The sequence below is a fragment of the Sinocyclocheilus anshuiensis genome, unplaced genomic scaffold (genome assembly GCF_001515605.1).
Source record: "Sinocyclocheilus anshuiensis isolate Anshui unplaced genomic scaffold, SAMN03320099.WGS_v1.1 scaffold234, whole genome shotgun sequence".
NCBI classification, from domain to species: domain Eukaryota; kingdom Metazoa; phylum Chordata; class Actinopteri; order Cypriniformes; family Cyprinidae; genus Sinocyclocheilus; species Sinocyclocheilus anshuiensis.
The window spans coordinates 1,861,549-1,882,139 of NW_015544165.1; the positions used below are offsets into that span (position 1 = coordinate 1,861,549).

The 20,591-nt window shown below is 37.7% G+C and overlaps 3 protein-coding genes across 5 annotated transcripts in view; all 3 read left to right on the forward strand.

Annotated features, from left to right (window-relative positions):
* Positions 1-5,489, forward strand: part of LOC107695733 (uncharacterized) — an 11,684-nt gene extending 6,195 nt beyond the window's left edge. The window contains 8 exon segments of the mRNA XM_074187041.1: positions 1,250-1,380; positions 3,313-3,376; positions 3,460-3,527; positions 3,727-3,825; positions 3,922-4,029; positions 4,126-4,435; positions 4,622-4,797; positions 5,110-5,489. Of these exon segments, the coding sequence (XP_074043142.1) occupies positions 1,250-1,380; positions 3,313-3,376; positions 3,460-3,527; positions 3,727-3,825; positions 3,922-4,029; positions 4,126-4,435; positions 4,622-4,797; positions 5,110-5,184 (1,031 nt within the window). The 3' untranslated portion in view covers positions 5,185-5,489.
* Positions 5,490-6,062: 573 nt separating this feature from the next.
* pfkma (phosphofructokinase, muscle a) lies at positions 6,063-15,484 on the forward strand. The gene is made up of 22 exons (XM_016495870.1): positions 6,063-6,251; positions 7,075-7,148; positions 7,244-7,321; positions 7,457-7,646; positions 8,069-8,234; positions 8,342-8,386; positions 8,573-8,681; positions 10,393-10,488; positions 10,601-10,693; positions 10,788-10,913; positions 11,573-11,637; positions 11,728-11,791; positions 11,964-12,110; positions 12,330-12,400; positions 12,482-12,569; positions 12,699-12,851; positions 13,528-13,692; positions 13,796-13,857; positions 14,002-14,113; positions 14,232-14,331; positions 14,972-15,077; positions 15,188-15,484. The coding sequence occupies exons 1-22, from the start codon at positions 6,161-6,163 to the stop codon at positions 15,339-15,341; spliced, it is 2,355 nt and encodes a 784-aa protein (XP_016351356.1). The 5' UTR covers positions 6,063-6,160; the 3' UTR covers positions 15,342-15,484.
* A 941-nt stretch (positions 15,485-16,425) lies between these two features.
* The window catches only part of LOC107695814 (la-related protein 4-like), a 12,421-nt gene continuing 8,255 nt past the window's right edge, over positions 16,426-20,591 (forward strand). For 2 of the 3 annotated variants that reach the window (XM_016495872.1, XM_016495873.1), the window contains exons 1-2: positions 16,442-17,017; positions 19,651-19,777. In XM_016495872.1, the coding sequence (XP_016351358.1) occupies positions 16,913-17,017; positions 19,651-19,777 (232 nt within the window). In that variant the 5' untranslated portion in view covers positions 16,442-16,912. Of the gene's footprint in view, positions 17,018-19,650; positions 19,778-20,591 lie in introns of all 3 variants that reach the window. The other variant, XM_016495874.1, reaches the window with a different exon arrangement.

A 20,591-nucleotide genomic window follows, 5' to 3' on the forward strand; every position in this document is an offset into this window, starting at 1 on the left:
TTTTTATATACAGATAGTTATACACTTTTTAACCTTTAACCTAAACTACCCCTCACAGAAAACTTTCTGCATTTTTACAGTTTCAAAAGTAAAAAAAGTTTTTATTTTTTAACAGTTTTACAAATCCACAAATTGAGGTTTTTGCCGATTTTGTCAGGCTTTGCTCACTTTTGGGTACAAATTTGTCCCCAAAATATGGTTAAGTAGGTACACACACACACACATACATGATTCCACCCAATCAGCTTATCTTTGTAAAATGGAATAGCTTCTTAAATAACTGAATGTGCACTCTTAACTTCAGCCAATCAAGCATTATATTATGATATTATGATAATTAAGCACTATTTAATGATATAACTAGTGATTAGAACTAAAACTTGGTAACCATGAATGAATGCATATTTGTCATTTTAACTGAACTTAGGACTGGTGGTGGTGTTTAAGATATTGTTGGTCATAAGTAATAGTAATTATTATTAAAAGATACTACTACTACTATTATTATCTGCAGAGTTCATGAATATTAATCACGTTGTCAGCGTTCGCTCGATCTGATTTGCTGAAATCAAAACGGGGACGGTAATAGATGAGCGCCAGCCAACGAGAGCTGTTCGCGCATTAGTAGTCGCATTTGCGAGTGATTTACTCGCAATGTAGAGGGTTGAGGATTCTTTGATGAATAGAAATAGTGAGTGTAGTCACTTATGCTCAAATCAATACTTTTATTCAACACGGATACATTAAATGCATCACAAGTGACAGTAATGACATTTAAAATGTTATAAAAGATTTCTATTTCAAATAAATGCTGTTCTTTTGAACTTTCTATTCAAAGAATCCTAAAAAAAAAATTTATCATGTTTTCCACAAAAATATTAAGCAGCACACCTGTTTTCAACACTGATAATAAATAAATGTTTCTTGAGCCACAAATCAGCATATTAGAATGATTTCTGAAGGATTATGTGATACTAAAGACTGGAGTAATGACTGCTGAAAATTCAACTTTGCCATCACATATTTTAAATTGTAATATTTCACAAAATTACTACTTTTATTGCATTTTGATCAAATAAATGCAGCTATGTTGGGCATAGGAGATTTCCTTCATGACCCCAAACTTGAACGCCAGTGTATACTGATATATGTTACAGCACCATTTACAGACTTTGTGTTATTATGCAGTGCTTTCCCCCCCATAAGGCTGATATGAATGTCATATGATTCAAAAATCATTTTCCTTTAGGAAGTGGTGTGTCCTTCTCCCCTGACCCTGCGGCCCTGCGCAGTATTCTACTGAATGAAGGTGTGAGGGCTGGTGGAGCAACACCCAGAGTTTCCACCTGTCCCACTGGCAGAGGAACTTCCATTTATTCTGTGAGTCTGCTCGGATGGATTCATTTACATTTACATTTATTCATTTGGCAGATGCTTTTATCCAAAGTGACTTACAGCCGAGGAATACAACCAGAGTAAAAGCTAGGACAGGAAGGGATAAAGGATAATAAGAGAATAGAAAAAGTGAAAGCATAGAATTATTATATTTTTTTAAAATGAGGAAACAGTTAGATGCTCACAGAAAAAATGAGTTTTCAGTTGTTTCCTGAAGATTGTGAGGGATTCGGCTGTCCGGATGAAGTTGGGTAGGTCATTCCACCAACAGGGTACTGTGAAAGAAAACGTCCTTGAGAGTGATTTTATGCCTCTCTGCAATAAGACCACGAGCCTCCGCTCATTTACCAACTGCAGGCTCCTGTAGGGGATGTAGACGCATGGGAGAGAGTGGAGGGTGCAGAGCCCGTGGCTGTTCTGTAGGCAAGCACCAATGTCTTGAACTTGATGCGAGCCGTGACTGGAAGCTAGTGCAGAGAGATGAGAAGGGCTCTGTTGGGCTCATTGAAAACAAGATGTGCTGCTACATACATACAAAGATTAATTTGCAGTGATCTGATTGCACATGTTGGAAGTCCAGCCAGAAAAGTATTGGAATAGTCCAGCCTAGAAATGACAAGGGCCTGGACGAGAAGCTGTGTTGCATGCTTTGTTAGGAAGGGTCTGATCTTCCTGATGTTATGTAGTGCAAACCTGCTTGATCGTGCTGTTTCTTTAAAGCTTAGCTGATCATCAAGGATCACCCCAAGTCTCCTGGCCGAACTCAATGGGATTATCATTGATGAGCCCAGTTGGATGGTAAACCGGTGCTGTACTGATGGGGTGGCTGGGAAGATGAGAAGCTCTGTCTTTGCCAGTTTGAGTTGCAGGTGATGTTCTGTCATCCATGCCAAGATGTCCGTCAGGCAGTCTGAGATCCGAGCAGGTACTGTTGGATCATCTGGTTGAAATGAGAGGTAGAGCTGAGTGTCATCAGCATAGCAGTGGTAGGAAATACCATGTGCCTGAATGATAGGTCCCAGTGATGTAGTATATATAGAGAAGGTTAGGGGCCCAAGAACTGATCCCTGAGGAACCCCAGAGACCGATCATTTGGATACCTCTCCTCTCCAAGACACCCTGAAGGACCTACCTGTGAGGTAAGAAACCAATGGAGTGCAGTTCCGGTGATGCCCAGCGATGAGAGGGTGGACAGAGGGATTTGGTGATTAACAGTGTCGAACACAGCAGATAGATCTAGAAGAATGAGAACTGAAGATTTCGACTCAGCTCTTGCACTCCATAGCGCTTCAGTGACTGACAGCAAGGCGGTTCTAGTTGAATGGCCACTTTTAAATCCAGATTGGTTATTGTCCAGCTGGTTGTTCTGTCAGAGGAAGGAAGACACTTGGTTGATCACAACGCGTTCAAGTGATTTTACTATGAACGGGAGGAGAGACACGGGCCTGTAGATTTCAATAAGTGAGGTCTCTAGTGTAGATTTTTAAGCAGTGGGGTTACCTGAGCCTGCTTGAATGCGTTAGGAAAAATGCCTGTGAGAAGAGATGTGTTGATGTGTGTGAGTGAAGTCAGAAGTGCAGGGGAAATAGATTGTAGGAGATGTGAGGTGATCGGGTCTAGAGGGCAGGTGGTAAAGTGGCTGGAGAGGATAGGTTTAGAGACTTCATCTTCTGTAAGAGGAGAAAAGATGGTCAGCTGTGTGATTGTTTGCTGTGAGTTCCTGGGTGAGTGGAGCCGAGACCAGACTGCTGTTGGATGTGGTTTTGTTTGTGAAGTAATTAGCAAAATCGTCTGCTGTTAGAGAGGTGGTGAGAGGTGGCAGAGGGGGACAAAGGAGAGTATGTTTTGAAGAGATTCAAATTCCAATTGTGTGCCATAATGAAGGTGTTTAGAATCATGCAATTTTCTTTACTTTAGGCCCAGAGAGTCCCAGTGAAGAAGAATAAGCCTGAAGTCATTGCAGCAGCAACATCATCTCAGTGTAAGTTTGACTCTCCAGTGTTTCTTCCCCTTCAACATCATGTTTTCGACCCTGTAAACCACTGTTTCTCTGCTGTGGTGCAGGTGCAAATAGAACACCAGTGATGAAATGGACACCGCAGCGGGTCGCAAACACCAAACCACAGTCAGTGGTGAGTGTTCTCTTGTCTTGTCTCATTGTTTTGTACAGTATCCGTTGGCATAAAGTTGTTTTAATTCAAGGCTGTGAAAAGTTTTCAATATCCTCTGTTTTTCTTTTTTTATTATTTATTTTCTTTTAATTTTTTGTGTGTGTGTTCTGTTTTGAAACTATTTGTATCCCAGGTTTATGTTTACTGTTTCTATTTACAGAGGAAGCTTTGTACTGCCCAAAAGATGTCCAGTTTAAGGGGCTCCCCAGGTTTGCATGAAGCCCACAACCCCAGCACTGGACTCTTGGTGTGCCAGGAGGTAAAACAGTCCCATAATGCAGAACCCTTTTAATTTCTTTCTTGATTTCTACATGATAAAATGTCAGGTTAACACTGGGTGTTGAATGTGTTATAGGGGGAAGATGTCGTTCAAAGGTTATTTGAGGACCGAGAGCAGATGAACGATGACCAGATAGACCAAGATGACATTACTTCACAACAGTTACTGAACAGCCATCAAACTGTACGATTGATTTAACTCTAAAACATTAATTTATGCATCACTGATCAATTTTTTGATGGCCTAAAAGCAATCTCACATGATCTTCTCTTCATGCAAACTGAAACGCAGTCAACAATTAAAGAAAATTCCGATTCGAATCATTGTCACACTAAGGACGAAGGCAAGAAAACAGCTCAGCCTTTCATACAAGCAGCACACAGAGGGTCAGTCATCGTTTTCTCATCAAGCCAAAGACTTGGATCAGACCGGTCTCAGGATACTCTGAAGACTCCTGGGACAGGTGACCCTCTGCAGCTCTTTGAAGGCCAGCTTGCATCCCATAATGCACTACCACTACAATCAGACCAAAGCAATGGATCACAGATCAATCCCAGCTTAGACCTGCCTAAACAAAGCCAATCAAAAGGTAAGCATTCCATCCAAAGTGAAACTAATATTAACCTTTTTTCAATTTTCTTGTAACATGCAGTGCTGCAAATGGCCATTTCTGTCCAGTGTTATATTTTATATATATATTTTACACATCCTGAAAACTTTTAAGCAGTTGTAGAAGTGCATACTGCATTAAATGCATTTCCACATCTGTCTGTAGCTCCTACTGTCACGCACTCTACCGCTGTGTCTGCTCTGCGGCGGCGTCATACTCCTCTGGAGGAGATGTTTCTGCATGAGGAATATGCTACGTATACTTCTCGCCTGCTGTCCTGCCCACTGCAGCCCCGCTGTGGCAACCCGGTGGCTGCCACACTTCTGTTTCAAGACTCTACAGTGAGTGATCATTGTGTTTTGAATTGTGCTTACTAAACCGGTTGTCAAGCTGAATAGCTGTTAATACATCTTGGGTAACACTTTATTTTAAGGTGTCCTTGTTACACGTTACATGTACTGTACCTACTATTATAATAACAATTAAGTATGCATAATTACATGTAAGTAACCCTAAACCAAATCCTAACCCTAACCATATAGTAAGTACTTGTAGTTAATTAATATTACTCGGTACTTAAATGTATAATTACACTGTAACAAGGACACCTTAAAATAAGGTGTAACCACATCTTATCTCTGTCTTCTCTACAGTGTTTTTTACCCATTGGCCTGTCCTCTCCTGTACGTCTGAGTCCTGTCCCTTCAGGTTCCTCTATCAGAGCATAAAGGGAGATGTCCCACAACACATTACACATGTCAGTCTGTGTATGTAAGACTGTCTGAAATCGTAGTTCTAGTTGCAATTTTGATACAGTCCGATGTATCTGGCTACAGTTTCCACAAGCAGCAAAGTCTTGGATAGACCCAATATTTGGTGGGATTCAGTGTTGACAACGTAACTGAATGCAAAATCTCTAAATATTGAACACTTTCATAATTTTTACACTGAATTTGTCACTGACTGGAAACACTGTGTGCTTTCCACTTGTCTCTTGTATGAAGTGTATAATAAATGTACATATAAACATTAAGTTTTGTCATTATAAATTTTAGTTGTACTTTTTTTCCTGAATTATACTATTGCAATGTTGTAGATGTGCTTTATGCAATCGTTTAATATTATTTGGTGCTGGAGCTTTAATACACTAAAATATTAGACTTAATTTTCATTTAAAATTCATTAAGGATATTCTTATTTTGAAGAGTTTTTTTTTTGAAAATCATATCAAATTGTATAAGTATATTCTATAACAAATTATATTATATAATAATTATATAAAATTACAATTATATTGGTTCAGTCAAAAACCACATTTAAATAAGTTAATTATTAATACAAATACAAATTATTAAATGTAATAATTCAAATGATTATAAATATTCAAATAAAACATGACATTAAGACGTAAAATGTTTATGTAACATTGAGACATTGCAAACTTGATCTCTTTTTTTCTTATTAAGCATGTAACCTTTGCTGTGTAATTCAAGTTGTTACTTTATATTTAGCTGAGTCGGGGTGTTCTACTGACGCGTCTGTGTTTGTGAAATGAAATCCAGGGGGTGGGTACAAATTGCTGGAACACCGTCCTATTAAACCCTTCCCTCTGGAGCCCCTTGCTTTGAGAGACGGTGCAAACACGTCTTTAATTCGCCTCCTTTTCCTATTCCCTCTGCCACCAATTTCTGGAATACCTGAACCATGGCTAACATAAACACAGCTGGGGTCGATCCGACAAAGATGGGGGTCGGACGGGCCATTGCTGTACTGACGTCAGGTGGTGATGCCCAAGGTAATGCCTCTTAGATTTTGTGCTAGTCTCTATGGTGGTCTCCAAGATGGTGTTCAAATAAATACCTGCATGGATGATTAGATAATAGATTTGGTGGAGTTTTTAGACTATTTTTGTATACTTTATAAACAACAATTTTTTTCCCCTCAGATACAGTATTCATATTGTAGTCACTTTTTATGTTCAAAGCTAGATGACACAGTTTGTCAATTGCTGAGAGTAAATTGTTAAACCAGTTCTCTCTGTTTTAAAACTATCAGGAATAAACATGATCTAAACTTAAAATTTTGAATATCTATCTATCTATCAAATGTAATAAGAATTGGAAGACGCGATAAATGACCCCAAATAATATATAAAGAAGTTAAAATTTAAGAAGCTTAGGCAGAAAATGGGACAAAAAGTACTGACAAAAATAAATCTTTAATATTTTGAATTGCTCTGGTCCATTAAGGTCAATGCTCTTGTAGCCCTTAGCTATAGCCTGTAGCTCTTGTCCCCCTCTTCCTATTTCCATAATTGAAGGCTAAATTTATCTCCAGTGACCTTCTGAAATGACATAAGGTTATGGAGAGTACCAGGATTTTCCACAGCCGCACACTGTTGAAACTAGAGACACTGAACTGCGTTTGTGCACCATCCGAACACCTAAAGCTTTAGTGCTGAGCTCACAGATCTCAGACACTCTTGTTCACACCATTCCACAATGTGGTCAAGTAATGAAATGTCACGTGAGGTATCTCTCCTTACTTTCTCAGTAGCCTTGTGTATCTTGTGTATAGTTAAAGATATGATATGAAGAATGTTTTCTTGACTATTGCAGGGATGAATGCAGCTGTGAGGGCCACTGTCAGAGTTGGCCTTTACACTGGAGCCAAAGTCTTCTTTGTCCATGAGGTACATTTTCATTTATTAGAATACTCACAAAAGTGTCCATGCCAGTCACACCTGATAACAGTGTTGTTGATGTCATGTCTGTTCACCATGTGCAGGGCTATCAGGGATTGGTTGATGGAGGGAATCACATCCGTCCAGCTACATGGGAGAGTGTGTCCATGATGCTACAGCTGGTGCGCCTTCAGATGCTAGAATTTATTAAATTCGGTTTATTATTCCTAGCATAGTAGGGTTTTAATTTCAATGCAACTTTTTAATGTACTCTATGCAGTGCTATGATTGTCTCTTTTCTTTGTGTCTGTCTGAAGGGTGGTACAGTCATTGGCAGTGCCCGCTGTAAGGATTTCCAGACCAGAGAGGGGCGTTTGAAGGCTGCCTACAATCTCGTCAAACTAGGCGTCACCAACCTTTGTGTAATTGGTGGCGATGGCAGTTTGACTGGTGCCAACATATTTCGCACTGAGTGGAGTGACTTGCTGAAAGATCTGATCAGCAAAGGTAAACAATCTGTACTGAATTTCAATGTATTTTTTTTATTTAAAATTTTAATTTAAGATAACTGTTTTCTGTTTTAATATATTTTACATCTAATTTATTCCTGTGATGGCAAAGCTTTACTCCAGTCTTCAGGGTCACGTGATCTTCATTCTAGTATGGTTTGCTGCTCAAGAAACATTTCTATCATCTTGTTTCTTGAGATACATTGGTTTTTCTATTCTTTGATGAATAGCAAGCGACAACATTACCGTTCATAATATTATACATGTCTTTACAGTCACTTGTGATCTATTTAATGTATCTTTACTGAATAAAAATAGTAATTTCTTTCCAAAAAAAATAATAAATCTTTCTGTATCCCAAACTTGCAACTTGACTAGGTATATACTGAACTGACAGTCATATTCTCCATTTATACACAGGTAAGATCATAAATGAGGAGGCCAAAGCTTCATCTCATCTGAATATCGTTGGTATGGTTGGTTCTATCGATAATGACTTCTGCGGAACGGACATGACCATCGGCACAGACTCTGCCCTACATCGTATCATTGAGGTGGTGGACAGTATCACCACAACAGCACAAAGGTCACAAATATATGCAATTGATCAAATATTAGCTATGATCCTTAGTGTTTTCTGTTATTTTGTTTTGGCATTTATTCCTAAACTGTGACCTCTGCTCTCACCCACAGTCACCAACGTGCTTTCATCCTAGAGGTTATGGGAAGACACTGTGGGTAAGAATGTGCTTGTGTATGTCTGTTTGATTATACACTGAAGTGAGTTTACTGTATGTGTGCAACAGAACTGAAATTGAGACCAGAGTTCCTAATATATGGTTTAAATGCCAGAATCTCACATTTAATGAATTGAAATGACCTTGCATTTGCTAAGTACAATGTGTGTGTGTCTGTGTGTTTCAGTTACCTAGCTCTGGTTACTGCTCTTGCATGTGGTGCTGACTGGGTGTTTATTCCTGAGATGCCCCCAGATGACGGGTGGGAGGATCATTTGTGCAGAAGACTCACCGAGGTACAAAGAAATTGACAAAATGCAAGAAATGCACAAACAAAAAGATATATTTTTGATAAACTAACGTTTAAAAGTTTGGGGTTTGGTAAGATTTGTTTTATTTTTTGAAAGAAGTCTCTTATGCTCACCAAGGCATGTTATACAATTATTATAACAATTTAAAATAAATAAATAAAACTTTTTTTGTTTTTAAGTTTGTTTGAGTATGTGTGTGAGTACTGGTATTCTCTATTTAATGGGGAATATGTCCCCACAAGGATAGTAATACCAATAAATTTTGACCTTGTGGGGACATTTTTTGGTCCCCTTGAGGAAACAAGCTTATAAATCACACAGAAAGAAGTGTTTTCAAAATCTAAAAATGCAGAAAGTTTTGGAGAGACAGTATTAACATTAAGAGTCATGGCATCTGACGTACGGAAGCCACTGGCACATGTCACTATGCTGATGGATTGTGTCAGTGTCACTGACATTGTTGCGGCACCTCACTGTCAGCTAGAGTATAACATGGACTGTGTAACACATGCACTTAATGGCAGAACAACCATTAGACTTCATGTCTTTAATATTTGTCTAGTGTCATGTATTTATATTTATTATATGTTTTGCTTTATATAGCCTACTTTTTACAAAATATTTAAATACATATTTTAAATATGTATTTAATGTCAGTGACACTGACACAATCCATCGGCACATGTCACTTCTGTGCGTCAGATGCCATGTCACTTAATGTTAATACTGCTACTGAAGTTTTGTGTGAGGGGTTGGTTTAGGGTAAGGGGATAGAAAATGGTTTTTACAGTATAAAAATCATTATGTTCACGGAATGCCCCCATAAAACATGGTAACCCAATGTGTGTGTGTGTGTGTGATGGCAGAAGCTAAATTTTCAGCAGCCATTACTCCAATCTCCAGTGTCAGAAATCATTCTAATATGCTGATTTGATGTTCAAGAAACATATCAGAAAACAGTTGTGCTGCTTATTACTTTAGTGGAAACTATGATACACTTTTTTTTCAGGATTCTTTGATGAACAGAAAGTAAAAAATGTAAATGTCTTTATTGTCATGTTTCATCAATTTAATGCATCCACCTGAATAAAACTGTTAATTTCTTCTTCTAAAAAAAATCTTACTGACCCCAAAGCTATGAACAGCAGTGTAAATTTACTGGAAAAGCAAAACTAAAACCACAAGACTTGTTGTCAGAATTTTTTTTAATTTTTTTTATTTTTTCCTACTCGTATATTTTTATTATTTGTTTGGAGAAGTCACATCACATCTCATATAATAATTTTTCAAATTCATCATTGCTTTTCTATACATTTTCAAATAACTTGTTTTTTTTACAAAACCAAGACAAAAAAAAAAAAAAAAAGATAAATTATGAAATAAAATATAAAAAAATACAGTACAGAAAAAAAAAAGGAGAAAAGAAGATTATATTAGTTTAGTTTTATTTTTCTTTAAACTACTGGAATATAGCTGTTTATTTGAAGCATAAATTAACAAAAATTTGTAAGGTTTTTGCTTTGATCAAGAAAAAAAATATCAATAGAGTAAGAAAAATAACTGGCAAAATAGTCTTGTTTTTAAGTTATCTTACACTGTTTAATCTGGTTTTAAGCACATTTTGACTGGAAAACAAAACAAAATGTTTGATTGATTTGCTCCCTAATGATTGATGATTTTGTCTCTTGTCAAACAGACCAGAAATGCGGGTTCTCGTCTGAATGTGATAATTGTGGCTGAGGGAGCAATCAACAAAGATGGGAAACCAATCACCTGTGACCAGCTAAAAGATGTAACTTAACCCCTGACCTTTCTGTACCACCCATACTCTCGAAATAGACGCTACAGTTTTGTAACTGCTGCCTTTAAGTGCATATTAATTCAGCTTATCTGTTCCCATACAGCTGGTGACAAAGAAGCTGGGCTTTGATACTCGTGCCACTATCCTCGGACATGTACAGAGAGGTGGCACCCCCTCAGCTTTTGACAGAGTGCTAGTAAGTAGTCCCTCTTCTCATTTTGTCACTTTTCAATCATCTGCACCATTTTTATTTCATGAGAGTTTAAATGTGGGTGTTTATTGTATATCAGGGCAGTAGGATGGGTGTGGAGGCTGTAATGGCTCTGCTGGAAGCCACTCCAGAAACTCCTGCCTGTGTGGTCAGTCTCTCTGGGAACCAGGCTGTCAGACTCCCTCTGATGGAGTGTGTGCAAGTGGTGTGTATACAGTACATACATTTTAGATATGATCTAGCTTCAGATTTAGAATGAACTATGATCACAGACCCCCATCAAAAGTGTTCACACTCTTTTTTTTTTTTTTTTATACTGTTTTGGATGTAAATAGACATAAATCGGCTTTTCATGCAGTACAGAGTTGTTCACAAGCTCAATGCACTGTAAGGAGCTGCTTCATCGCTGACAAATGATAGACTTTTGCCATTTTGTTTCCTACTTTGAATTGTAGGTAAATATCCACCTCATCCAGTGCTCTATTTGTTTTCTGACTTCTAAAAACTTCCTTTTACTATTTCGGTGTGAGAATCTGTAGCAAATGACTCAAACTGAATCGTGAACAATGTCAGACCGTTTGACCGAATAGGTCAAAATAGTGATTCATTTGAGAATCTGCCATCTGCTTGTTCTCATTCTGAACAGCTGATGGAAAAACATGAAACACGGTTGCTGAAATATCAGGAAAAAAAATAAAAATAAATCTCAGGTCGGTACACGATAAGCACAGTTGACAGACAAGGATTTATACTGTTTTACTGGGGCACAGTAGTATTTACTTGGAGTACAAACAATGCCCCTGACTATGATATGTAAAACGTTTCCTCTTTTTTTTTCTTTATTTCTTTTTCTCCAAAATATAGACCAAGGATGTCACTGTTGCAATGACTGAAGGTCGATTTGACGATGCTATAAAGCTCAGGGGAAGGTATGTTTAGAAATATCATATTTTCTTTCTTTCTTTCTTTCTTTTTATCACTATTAAATGATTCAAACTCAAAAATGTCTGTTTGTGCAGGAGTTTTGAGAATAACTGGAACACATATAAGCTCCTTGCTCATGTGCGCCCCCCAGAGACAAAGGTGAGGAGATTCAAATATAAAATTAGAAATAATTGTAAATAATTAAATTTTAATTAAAGTAATAAATAAATAAATTGAATATTCCTCATAATTAATAATTTTTTTCTTATGTCTTAGCTTTTTATTCTTATTTTTAACACGTTTCTTCTTTGTACACCTTTTTCTTCATCAGAGTAACATTAATGTGGCTATTTTGAACGTGGGTGCTCCCTGCGCTGGCATGAACGCAGCTGTACGTGCAGCTGTCAGGATCGGCCTCATCCAGGGTCACAACATGCTGGCCATTCATGATGGCTTTGAAGGTCTGGCTGAGGAAAAGGTAAGCGGCATTAACCAATTGAATACCGTTTCAAAGTTTGGGGTCGCTAAGATTTTTTAATGTTTTTGAAAAAAGTTTCTTCCACCCATCAAAGCTGCATTTATTTGATTTATTTGACCCCCACATTTTTAAATGGTAGATATGCTGTAGCATTTAATGGAATAAATTGTGAGGGCATTAGAAAGCCTTGTAGTCATATTCTGTCCAACATAATGTTAGATTGAGCCCATCACCTGGAACACTGTTGGAGACTGGACAGGGAAAGGTGGCTCTGAGTTGGGAACCAAAAGGTACTGATCACTCCTTTAGATATTCTTTATCATCATTTGGTTCTGCAATATTTCAAAAGTTCCTCTCTTTTGTTTATGCAGAGTGTTACCTGGAAAGTACATGGAGGAGATCAGCTTGAATATTGCCAAGTACAATATTCACGCTCTGGTCATCATTGGGGGTTTTGAGGCAAGTGACGAAATGTAATGATATAATACACAATAAAATGTCCATAATATACAATATAATGTCCATGTCCTGTTCTGTCCTCATTCTGTCCATATTCTCTTCAGGTCACATTAAAATTCTCCTTTTCAGGCATTTTCAGGTGCATTGGAAATGGTTCAAGGCAGAGGGAAGTATGAAGAGCTGTGTGTTCCCATGGTGATCATTCCTGCTACTGTATCTAACAATGTGCCCGGCTCAGACTTCAGCATCGGAGCTGACACCGCCCTTAACACCATCACCACGGTTAGAGATACACACACTGTCTGGATGCACAGTATTTAACACCATACTGATTATCAGCCAGTATTTTTTAAATAATTTAATTCATTTCTAAAAATGTTTCATGGGCAATTTTGAGATTTTGGGCTTTTTTGTTTCCATAACTTCTTTCAGATCTATTTGCATCTGTAGATTTTAATTGCAACACATACTGTATCTTTAAAGGCTTTTAATTTTTTTTTCTCTTGCACTGAGCAATAAATATCCACTTTAGTAGAACTTACACCAGTGAAACATACACCAAACTTTACAGTTTTATTCCTATCTATATTCTGAAGGTTATTACAGAGGAATTTGTTAATATATAATTTACCTGACATATATTTAACATTTTATTCCTAAAAACATGGTGAATTTTTTAATGGCTGTTGACAGTATTTTCTGATTAATGGAACGAAAAAAAGAGATATCCAAAATCTTTTGTTTAAAAAAAGAAAGAAAGAAAGAAAGATGATGTCTATTTTTTAATTCTATTTTTTTTTACCCTATTCACTAGCAATGTCTTGCCTGTTTTGTTGTTAATTTGTTTCAACAAAATGGCTATTTATTGGTTATTCATCTTAACATAAATCTAATTCTTGTGTGAGCTTGTATATGGTTGTTCTTTAGTTGGGTATGTCCTCACATGAGGCTTCTGTAGACCTGTGACAGGATCAAGCAGTCGGCAGCAGGAACTAAGCGGCGTGTGTTCATCATTGAGACTATGGGAGGATACTGCGGCTACCTGGCCACAATGGCTGGTTTCTCTGCAGGAGCAGATGCTGCTTATATATATGAAGAGAAATTTGGCATTCGTGACTTAGAGGTAACAAACAACTCGCATGCCAAAAAGGATTAATGGATATCACTCAAAATGGATTAAACCGAACCATTCTGTTTGAATGTCTCCAAATAACTGATGTCTACAGAGAAATGTGGAACATCTTGTTGAGAAGATGAAGACCACTGTTAAGAGAGGCTTAATTCTCAGGTTTGTCATTTAGTATTTGTAAATATGAATACCAGTTTAGTTTGTTTTTACTTTTGAGGTGAGACTTCTTGAATAGTTTCTATCAACAGCATCTTTGGCATTCATCAATTGCTACAGCGAATCATAGTAGAACATGTCTTGTAGAAATGAAAACTGCAATTCCAACTACACTACCGATTTCATCTTCAACTTGTATTCAGAGGAGGGAAAGGGGGTTTTTGACTGCCGTAAGAATGTCCTTGGCCATATGCAGCAGGTTGGATGTTTAAAAAAAAAAAAAAAAAAATTTTTTATTTTTTTTTTTTATATATATATCATACATTTGATACATTTATCAGGAGTTGTATTTTGTCTGACAAATGTTCTTTTTCAAGGGTGGCACCCCAACTCCTTTTGACAGAAATTTTGCTACCAAGATGGGTGCTAAGGCGGTTCTCTGGCTGACTGAGAAGCTGAAGGAGTGTTACAGACATAGTGCGGTTTGATATTTCCTAATATTCACTGTCATCCATGGCAATGCTCTATATCAGTCTGCTTGAAATCACTGCTACTTTCGATATTTTTTTATATTGTTACACTGTTCATCTTGTTGATTTGGCCAATCTTTTTGTACATTCGAATGGTCAATTTTTCTAGCGGAAGCTTCATATAAAATACAACTGTTAAAAAGTTGGGGTCAGTAAGAAAAAAAAATGCAGATCTTTTATTTTCAATGAAAGCATTAAATTGCTCAAAAATGACAGTAAATACATTTATAATGTTACAGCGTATTTCTATTTCAAATAAAGGCAAACTAGCATGATATTAAAATTGAAATGCAGCCTTGATAAGCATAAGAGACTTCTTTCAAAAATGTTTAAAAAATCTTACTGACTTAATACTTTTGAAAGTGTACAACTCTAAAATTATTTAAGCTCAAATCAATGTCATGTACATGTATGTATTTATTGTATGTAGCTGTGTAATAATGTTCAGTCAGAGAGTCTGACATTATTTTATTATTATTTATTATTTTGCAACAATGACCTGTTGACAGTTTATCCCTTAATTATTTGTCAGTGTACAGAACTACTTATAAATAAAAAATGTATTCCCCTTTTGACTGTCTGTACAGGGCGAATCTTTGCCAACACACCAGACTCTGCGTGTGTGTTGGGCATGAGGAAGAGAGGACTGGTGTTACAGCCTCTGGCTGAATTGAAAGAACAAACAGATTTTGAGTAAGAATCTTCCATTATCATGCACCATTAAATGCATGTCATTTCTAAGTTTGTGACCCCACTAACTAATAACGGTATCACAAAGTCCCTCCCTTATCACTTTCCCACAGACACCGTATTCCGAAGAACCAGTGGTGGTTGAAGCTGAGGCCTGTTATGAAGATTTTGGCCAAGTACAAGATTAGTCTGGACACCTCTGAACACGCTCTTATGGAGCATGTCATCAGCAAGAAGCCTCCAGTGCACATGACTCTCACAAAGTAATCATGAGCAAAAATGTGGACAGACAGGCATACAACAAACATATGAAATGACCGAATTATTTATTTAAATTATTTGTTCATCTGTCTATGTCTTATTCGTTCATTTTGTTTGTATTTATAGTATTTATGGTAACGCTGTTGCAACATGCAAATTAAAATAATCTTATTGTTAAATGCCCTTGGTTTTCGTTACATGTTTTTTTTTTATAAATATATTTTCATTTTGGAGGGAATTAAATGTAACATGCATTTTTCAAGCCTATTAAATATTTTTTGTTATTTACATATATAAAAGTATGAACAAATTAACCCATGCTCATGCACTATTTTATCTGATACAAAAACTGACTGAATATAAATTTCTTAGAGAAGAAAGATTAATTTCCTATATATAAAGTAAACTTTCATATAATACATCTGTATGTTTATTCATTGCCCTCCATTATTGAAATAAGGACAGATATTGTCTTAATTTAAATGTACTGTTTGGATGAAATGCTCCTTTACTTTAAACTCTTTTCCTCTTAAACTTTAAAATGGTTCCTTTGGTGGATTAATATCTGCCTGTTAAAACATCTCTGTATTTTGGGGGAGTTGATTTGAGAAGTTTTACCTGAGTTTACTAAGATTTATCTGCTTATATTCAGAAAAAGCCTTCACAGACATGCTATTTAAAATAAAAGATGACAGAATTTTAATTTTGGATGAACTATGCCAATACAAAGTGTTCCACAGAAGAAAGTGATGGGTTTGGAATAACGTGAGTGAATGATGACAGAATTTTGATTTTGCCTGAATTATCCCTTTAAGAATCAGTAAAACAATACTAATACTGCGTCTACTAACGTTAGTAGTACTACTAATAAAAACAACCGCAAGAATAATTATCATCATCATCAAATGAGATCTGTTGCCAAGTATGTTTTGACAAACAAAAAAAATTCGTCTTGGTGACAGAAGAAGGCTAAGCATACTAAGTATAACAAGAAAATTGCATGTGTGTCTGTTGTAAAATTACACTTTTTTTTAAAGAAAAATACTTTTATTTTGGCAGTCAGCCTACTGTAAGCCGTTGCTCCAACCGGAAGCTGAGCAGATCAACTTCAGAGGGTATCAAGAGGTCGCTGAGGAGTGTGGGACGGTGGCGGACTGTATTAATGTCTGCCTACTCATTGGTAAGGTGCGTGTCCCCTGTGTCCGCTTCGGTCGCCCGTTTAGGAATGCACCCTATGGCACTGGCGCAAGTGTAGATCGAATTCGCTATTTTCGGCGCTTGCGCTGTCATTTTCACCCGTCGGTTGACAAACGTCGGAGCTTGCGCCGTATTTGTCGATGCATTGATAGCTAGCCAGCTAGCTAGCAGGAGAACGTTAGTCCATTCTGTGGCTAGCCAGCCAGGTCGCATTCTGAGCATTCATAACCGAGCACTCAATAAGTTCAGGTTCTTCAACCGGACCACCTACTGTGCGTATACTGGTGTATTAGCAAACTAACGTTACTCGATCAGCAAAAAGCGTGACTCGAGGGGGGCAGGGAGAGAACGACGAAGGCGCGGTGAGCCAGGAGCGGCCGATGAGTTCAGACCAGGGCGGAGAGCCGCAGCTGCAGGAGGAGGGACCCAAAACCCGTGGGGAGGACGAGATCACACCCGGGACCGGGGGAGACTCAGGCGTCATGGTGAGTCGGGGACTCTTCACCCCTCCCCAACAGGACGATCGGCCTCTGGCCGTTGCCCTTCTTAAAAATAGGGTCATAGGAAGTATGATCTCTCTCTATATAAGGCCATCGGTCGGTTCAGACAGCTTGCAAGCTCTGACATCACCTAAATTGCAAGCTGGTCATGTTGTTGAAGACGCTTCTTGTTGGCAATTGACAGTACGATTAATAAATCTCTTAATTGTCCCGCTTATAAAAACCATTTTTGATCTGCGGCTGAACTTTGCAGCATGTTTGTGGTTTTAAGATAACTTTCTCTCTCACAGTCGATAGTTCACCGCAAAAAACGTAATTTCCTCACGCTCATGTTGTTCAAAAACCCTTTACGAACACAAAGACAGAATGACAGGGGCAGTCCCTATTGACTTCCACTGGAAAACGATGCAATAAAAATGAATGGAGACTGAGGCTGTCAGTCTCTCACATCCTAACTGATCTCGTTTTGAGTTATAAAAGCACTTGTTTTCTAAGATGGACCCATAAAAATGTTACAGTTTTGTAGTCACAAATACATTTACAGAATATGTAGAGTTGTGCATAAAATAATCTGAAATTCACATTTAAAATAACATTTTTATTTGTTATGAATCTGTATCTGTATCTGCCATAAGAATGGCTTGTGAAGCTGATATGGTAATAAACTTAAATGCAACCAACCAACCTTTTGTTTTGTACTGAATAAAGGAAGTATTTACATTTTTGGGTGAACTGGCCCTTTAAGGCTGTCGAGCATGACAGGAGTTAACCAGCTAAATTAGCCCATATGCTAGCGAAGATACACATGCAAACATTTTGCTTGTTAGTTATAGATTAATTCACAATTTGGCCTAGGGATACTGATTTTAGCCTGCATATTCAACCGTAAAACACGCTGTAATAAGCCAACGTTCATTCAGCGGCCTGCTTTTATAAGCTCATTCACGCAGTCATACGACACATGAGCTCTCGTGAAGTTGTAACCGAATAGAACAGACGAACTCCAAATTATGTTTATAACACTGACTTTGGGAGTTTATACGGGTTTCTGAGTAACAATTATTAAATATTTGTTTCAGCGTGCCAAGCTGTAAGCCGACGTCCTTCTCTTGTAATATACCTATATAATATTTCCTGCACTTTTGCTTGGGAGGACCCGTAGAAACCCCGTTGTTTTTCGGAGAATGACAGTGTCTGCTTTCGGCCTTAATCTTCTGGCTGGCATCTTCTAGAAACACTTTATCCTAGTATCCTAGAGGGTCTTTTAGTGTTGTTTGTGTTACAGGCTCACAAAGCTGTTTTTGATAGTTTATGTGGAGGATGAGGGTTAGGAAGCAGGTGGCGGTTCCCAATGGCGCCCCCGTGGCCATGTGAAATGAGCAGGTATTCATTATTTTGGATGCACAATTTGTAGCCAAAATATTGAACGTGTAATAAATGTACACACGGGAACCTTTTTTTTTTTAAATTTTTTACATTACACATGCCTCAGTACCTTCCTTTTAAGTGTGAAGACTTCAAATGCGTTTGAACAAACGTGCACATTAGACTTTTGGATACTTCCGTTTTGATGGGAACAAGAGGACAGTCAGTTAAATGCTTATTTGTTCACCATGATTTACCATAATTACCATAATTTCAGGTCTTTTCAAAGTTTGGTTTTCCAGTGTTTTAAAATGAAATGAAAAATGTTAATGATGTGTTTTTACAACAGTGTTTTCTGTCACTTTATGATCACAAGTGTGAGGGGAACTCTGCCGTTCCAGACTGGAAACTAAACACTTTGGCTTATTGTTTTTGTTTTTTGGTGGACAAGAAACCTACAACTAACTGGCCAAGTTTTGTCTAAAATGTATGTTACACAATATAAATTATTTATTGAACTGTTGTATAAAAGCAAAATCACACTCTCCATAGTGCTGTTGTAGTGGATCAGCTCTTGTCCTGTGAAAGCTGTCTGTTGTTTGGATGAAATGGAGCTGTCAGTCAGTCTTTCCCTGGCAGAGAAAGATTGAACCTCTGCTACAGAAACTGCTGCTGTCTTGATTGACAGGACTTGTGACCAGTGGGAAAATGGTAGTTTTGGCAAGTAACGTGTTGTAAACATGAGCTCATGTGATTCTGCTCACCTTGTGCTGCCTTTGTGTGTTAGTATTGACTGCAGGAGTTGACGAAGGATGTATTTAGTTCATTCTCCCAGCACGTTCTTTAAAGTTAAGCACTTAATTTGTTACAAACAGAAATCCCAGCACAGTATTAATATCTGTGGGAAACGCCCCGTTTTCTGTCATGGTATGTTGACATTTTCAAATTATTATCATTGACTGAAGTACCATTTTTCACAACTGGTTAAGCACTTAGTTTTCTCTGTGGGCATTTTGGGTTGCTTTTGATGGGAGGTGAAGTGGTGTCAAGGAAACGCAGGTTAAGTGGGCTCATCTGTCATTGTTCTCAGTGTCACTCAAGACATGTAAACAAACCTTGGTGTCATGGGAACGGCACAGGAAGTGTTTTGCATGTAACAAGATAACCGAGCTAATACTATAAAATGTCTTTTGAAGATTTTGAAACAAACCTTTGGGTTTAATTAATTCATTGCATTTCCTTCTATTGTTCAGGTCACTGCTAAAGGAGCTGGTCTGAACCCTAATGCCAAGGTGTGGCAGGAGATCTCTGTAACACAAAGTGAAGCTCCTGTGGATGGCACTGTGGCCTCCCCCTGGTCCCAGAACAATACGGCTGAAGGTAAACAACTAGTGGTCGACTGATACTGTTTTTTTTGACAGCCAATGCTGATACCTTGGAAAGCATGGTGGCCGATGGCCGATATAATTTTATTTATTTTATTTAATATTTAAGAAATTTGAAATAATTTGAAAATGGATTAAAAAATAATTGTGTAAAATAAACATGCTTATACTTTAAATGACAGTATTTTTCACAAATATACAAATATTTAATAAAAATATAATTAAAAGGGAAGTAAACACTGTAACCAACAGGGCACTCAGTATTCTGGGAAGTTTGTGTGCATTGGGAATCATATTTTTTCAAATAAAGCCCCAAGGTAACGCTCATTTTACATACAGCACACAGTGAAAATGACATTAAATAAATGACACAAAGTTTAAATAAAGTAAAAATCAGCAAATAACCTCACTCTTCTTGTCAGTCAGCTTGACTCACTTTCCTCACTGGATAAATGAAATCTGATCTGTGATGCGACTGTCGTTCGGCACGCTGCATTTCAGTTTTTAATTGTAGTGTCTGTTCTTTTACTGAACTAAATTATTTTTATTTCTATAAAAAATCTAAACGACGGTGGGGGTCGGTGCCGCGGTGGGCAAGTGACGTAACCGGTGTTGCAGCTTAACACCGGTATCACCCTCAGCACCGTCTATCACGGTAAGCCTAGTACAGACCCGTTTAAAGTTTGCCAATGAACATCTAAATGATTCAGAGAAGGCTTGGGAGAAAGTGCTGGGGTCAGATGAGACCAAAATTGAGCTCTTTGGCATTAACTCGACTCGCCGTGTTTGGAGGGAGAGAAATGCTGACT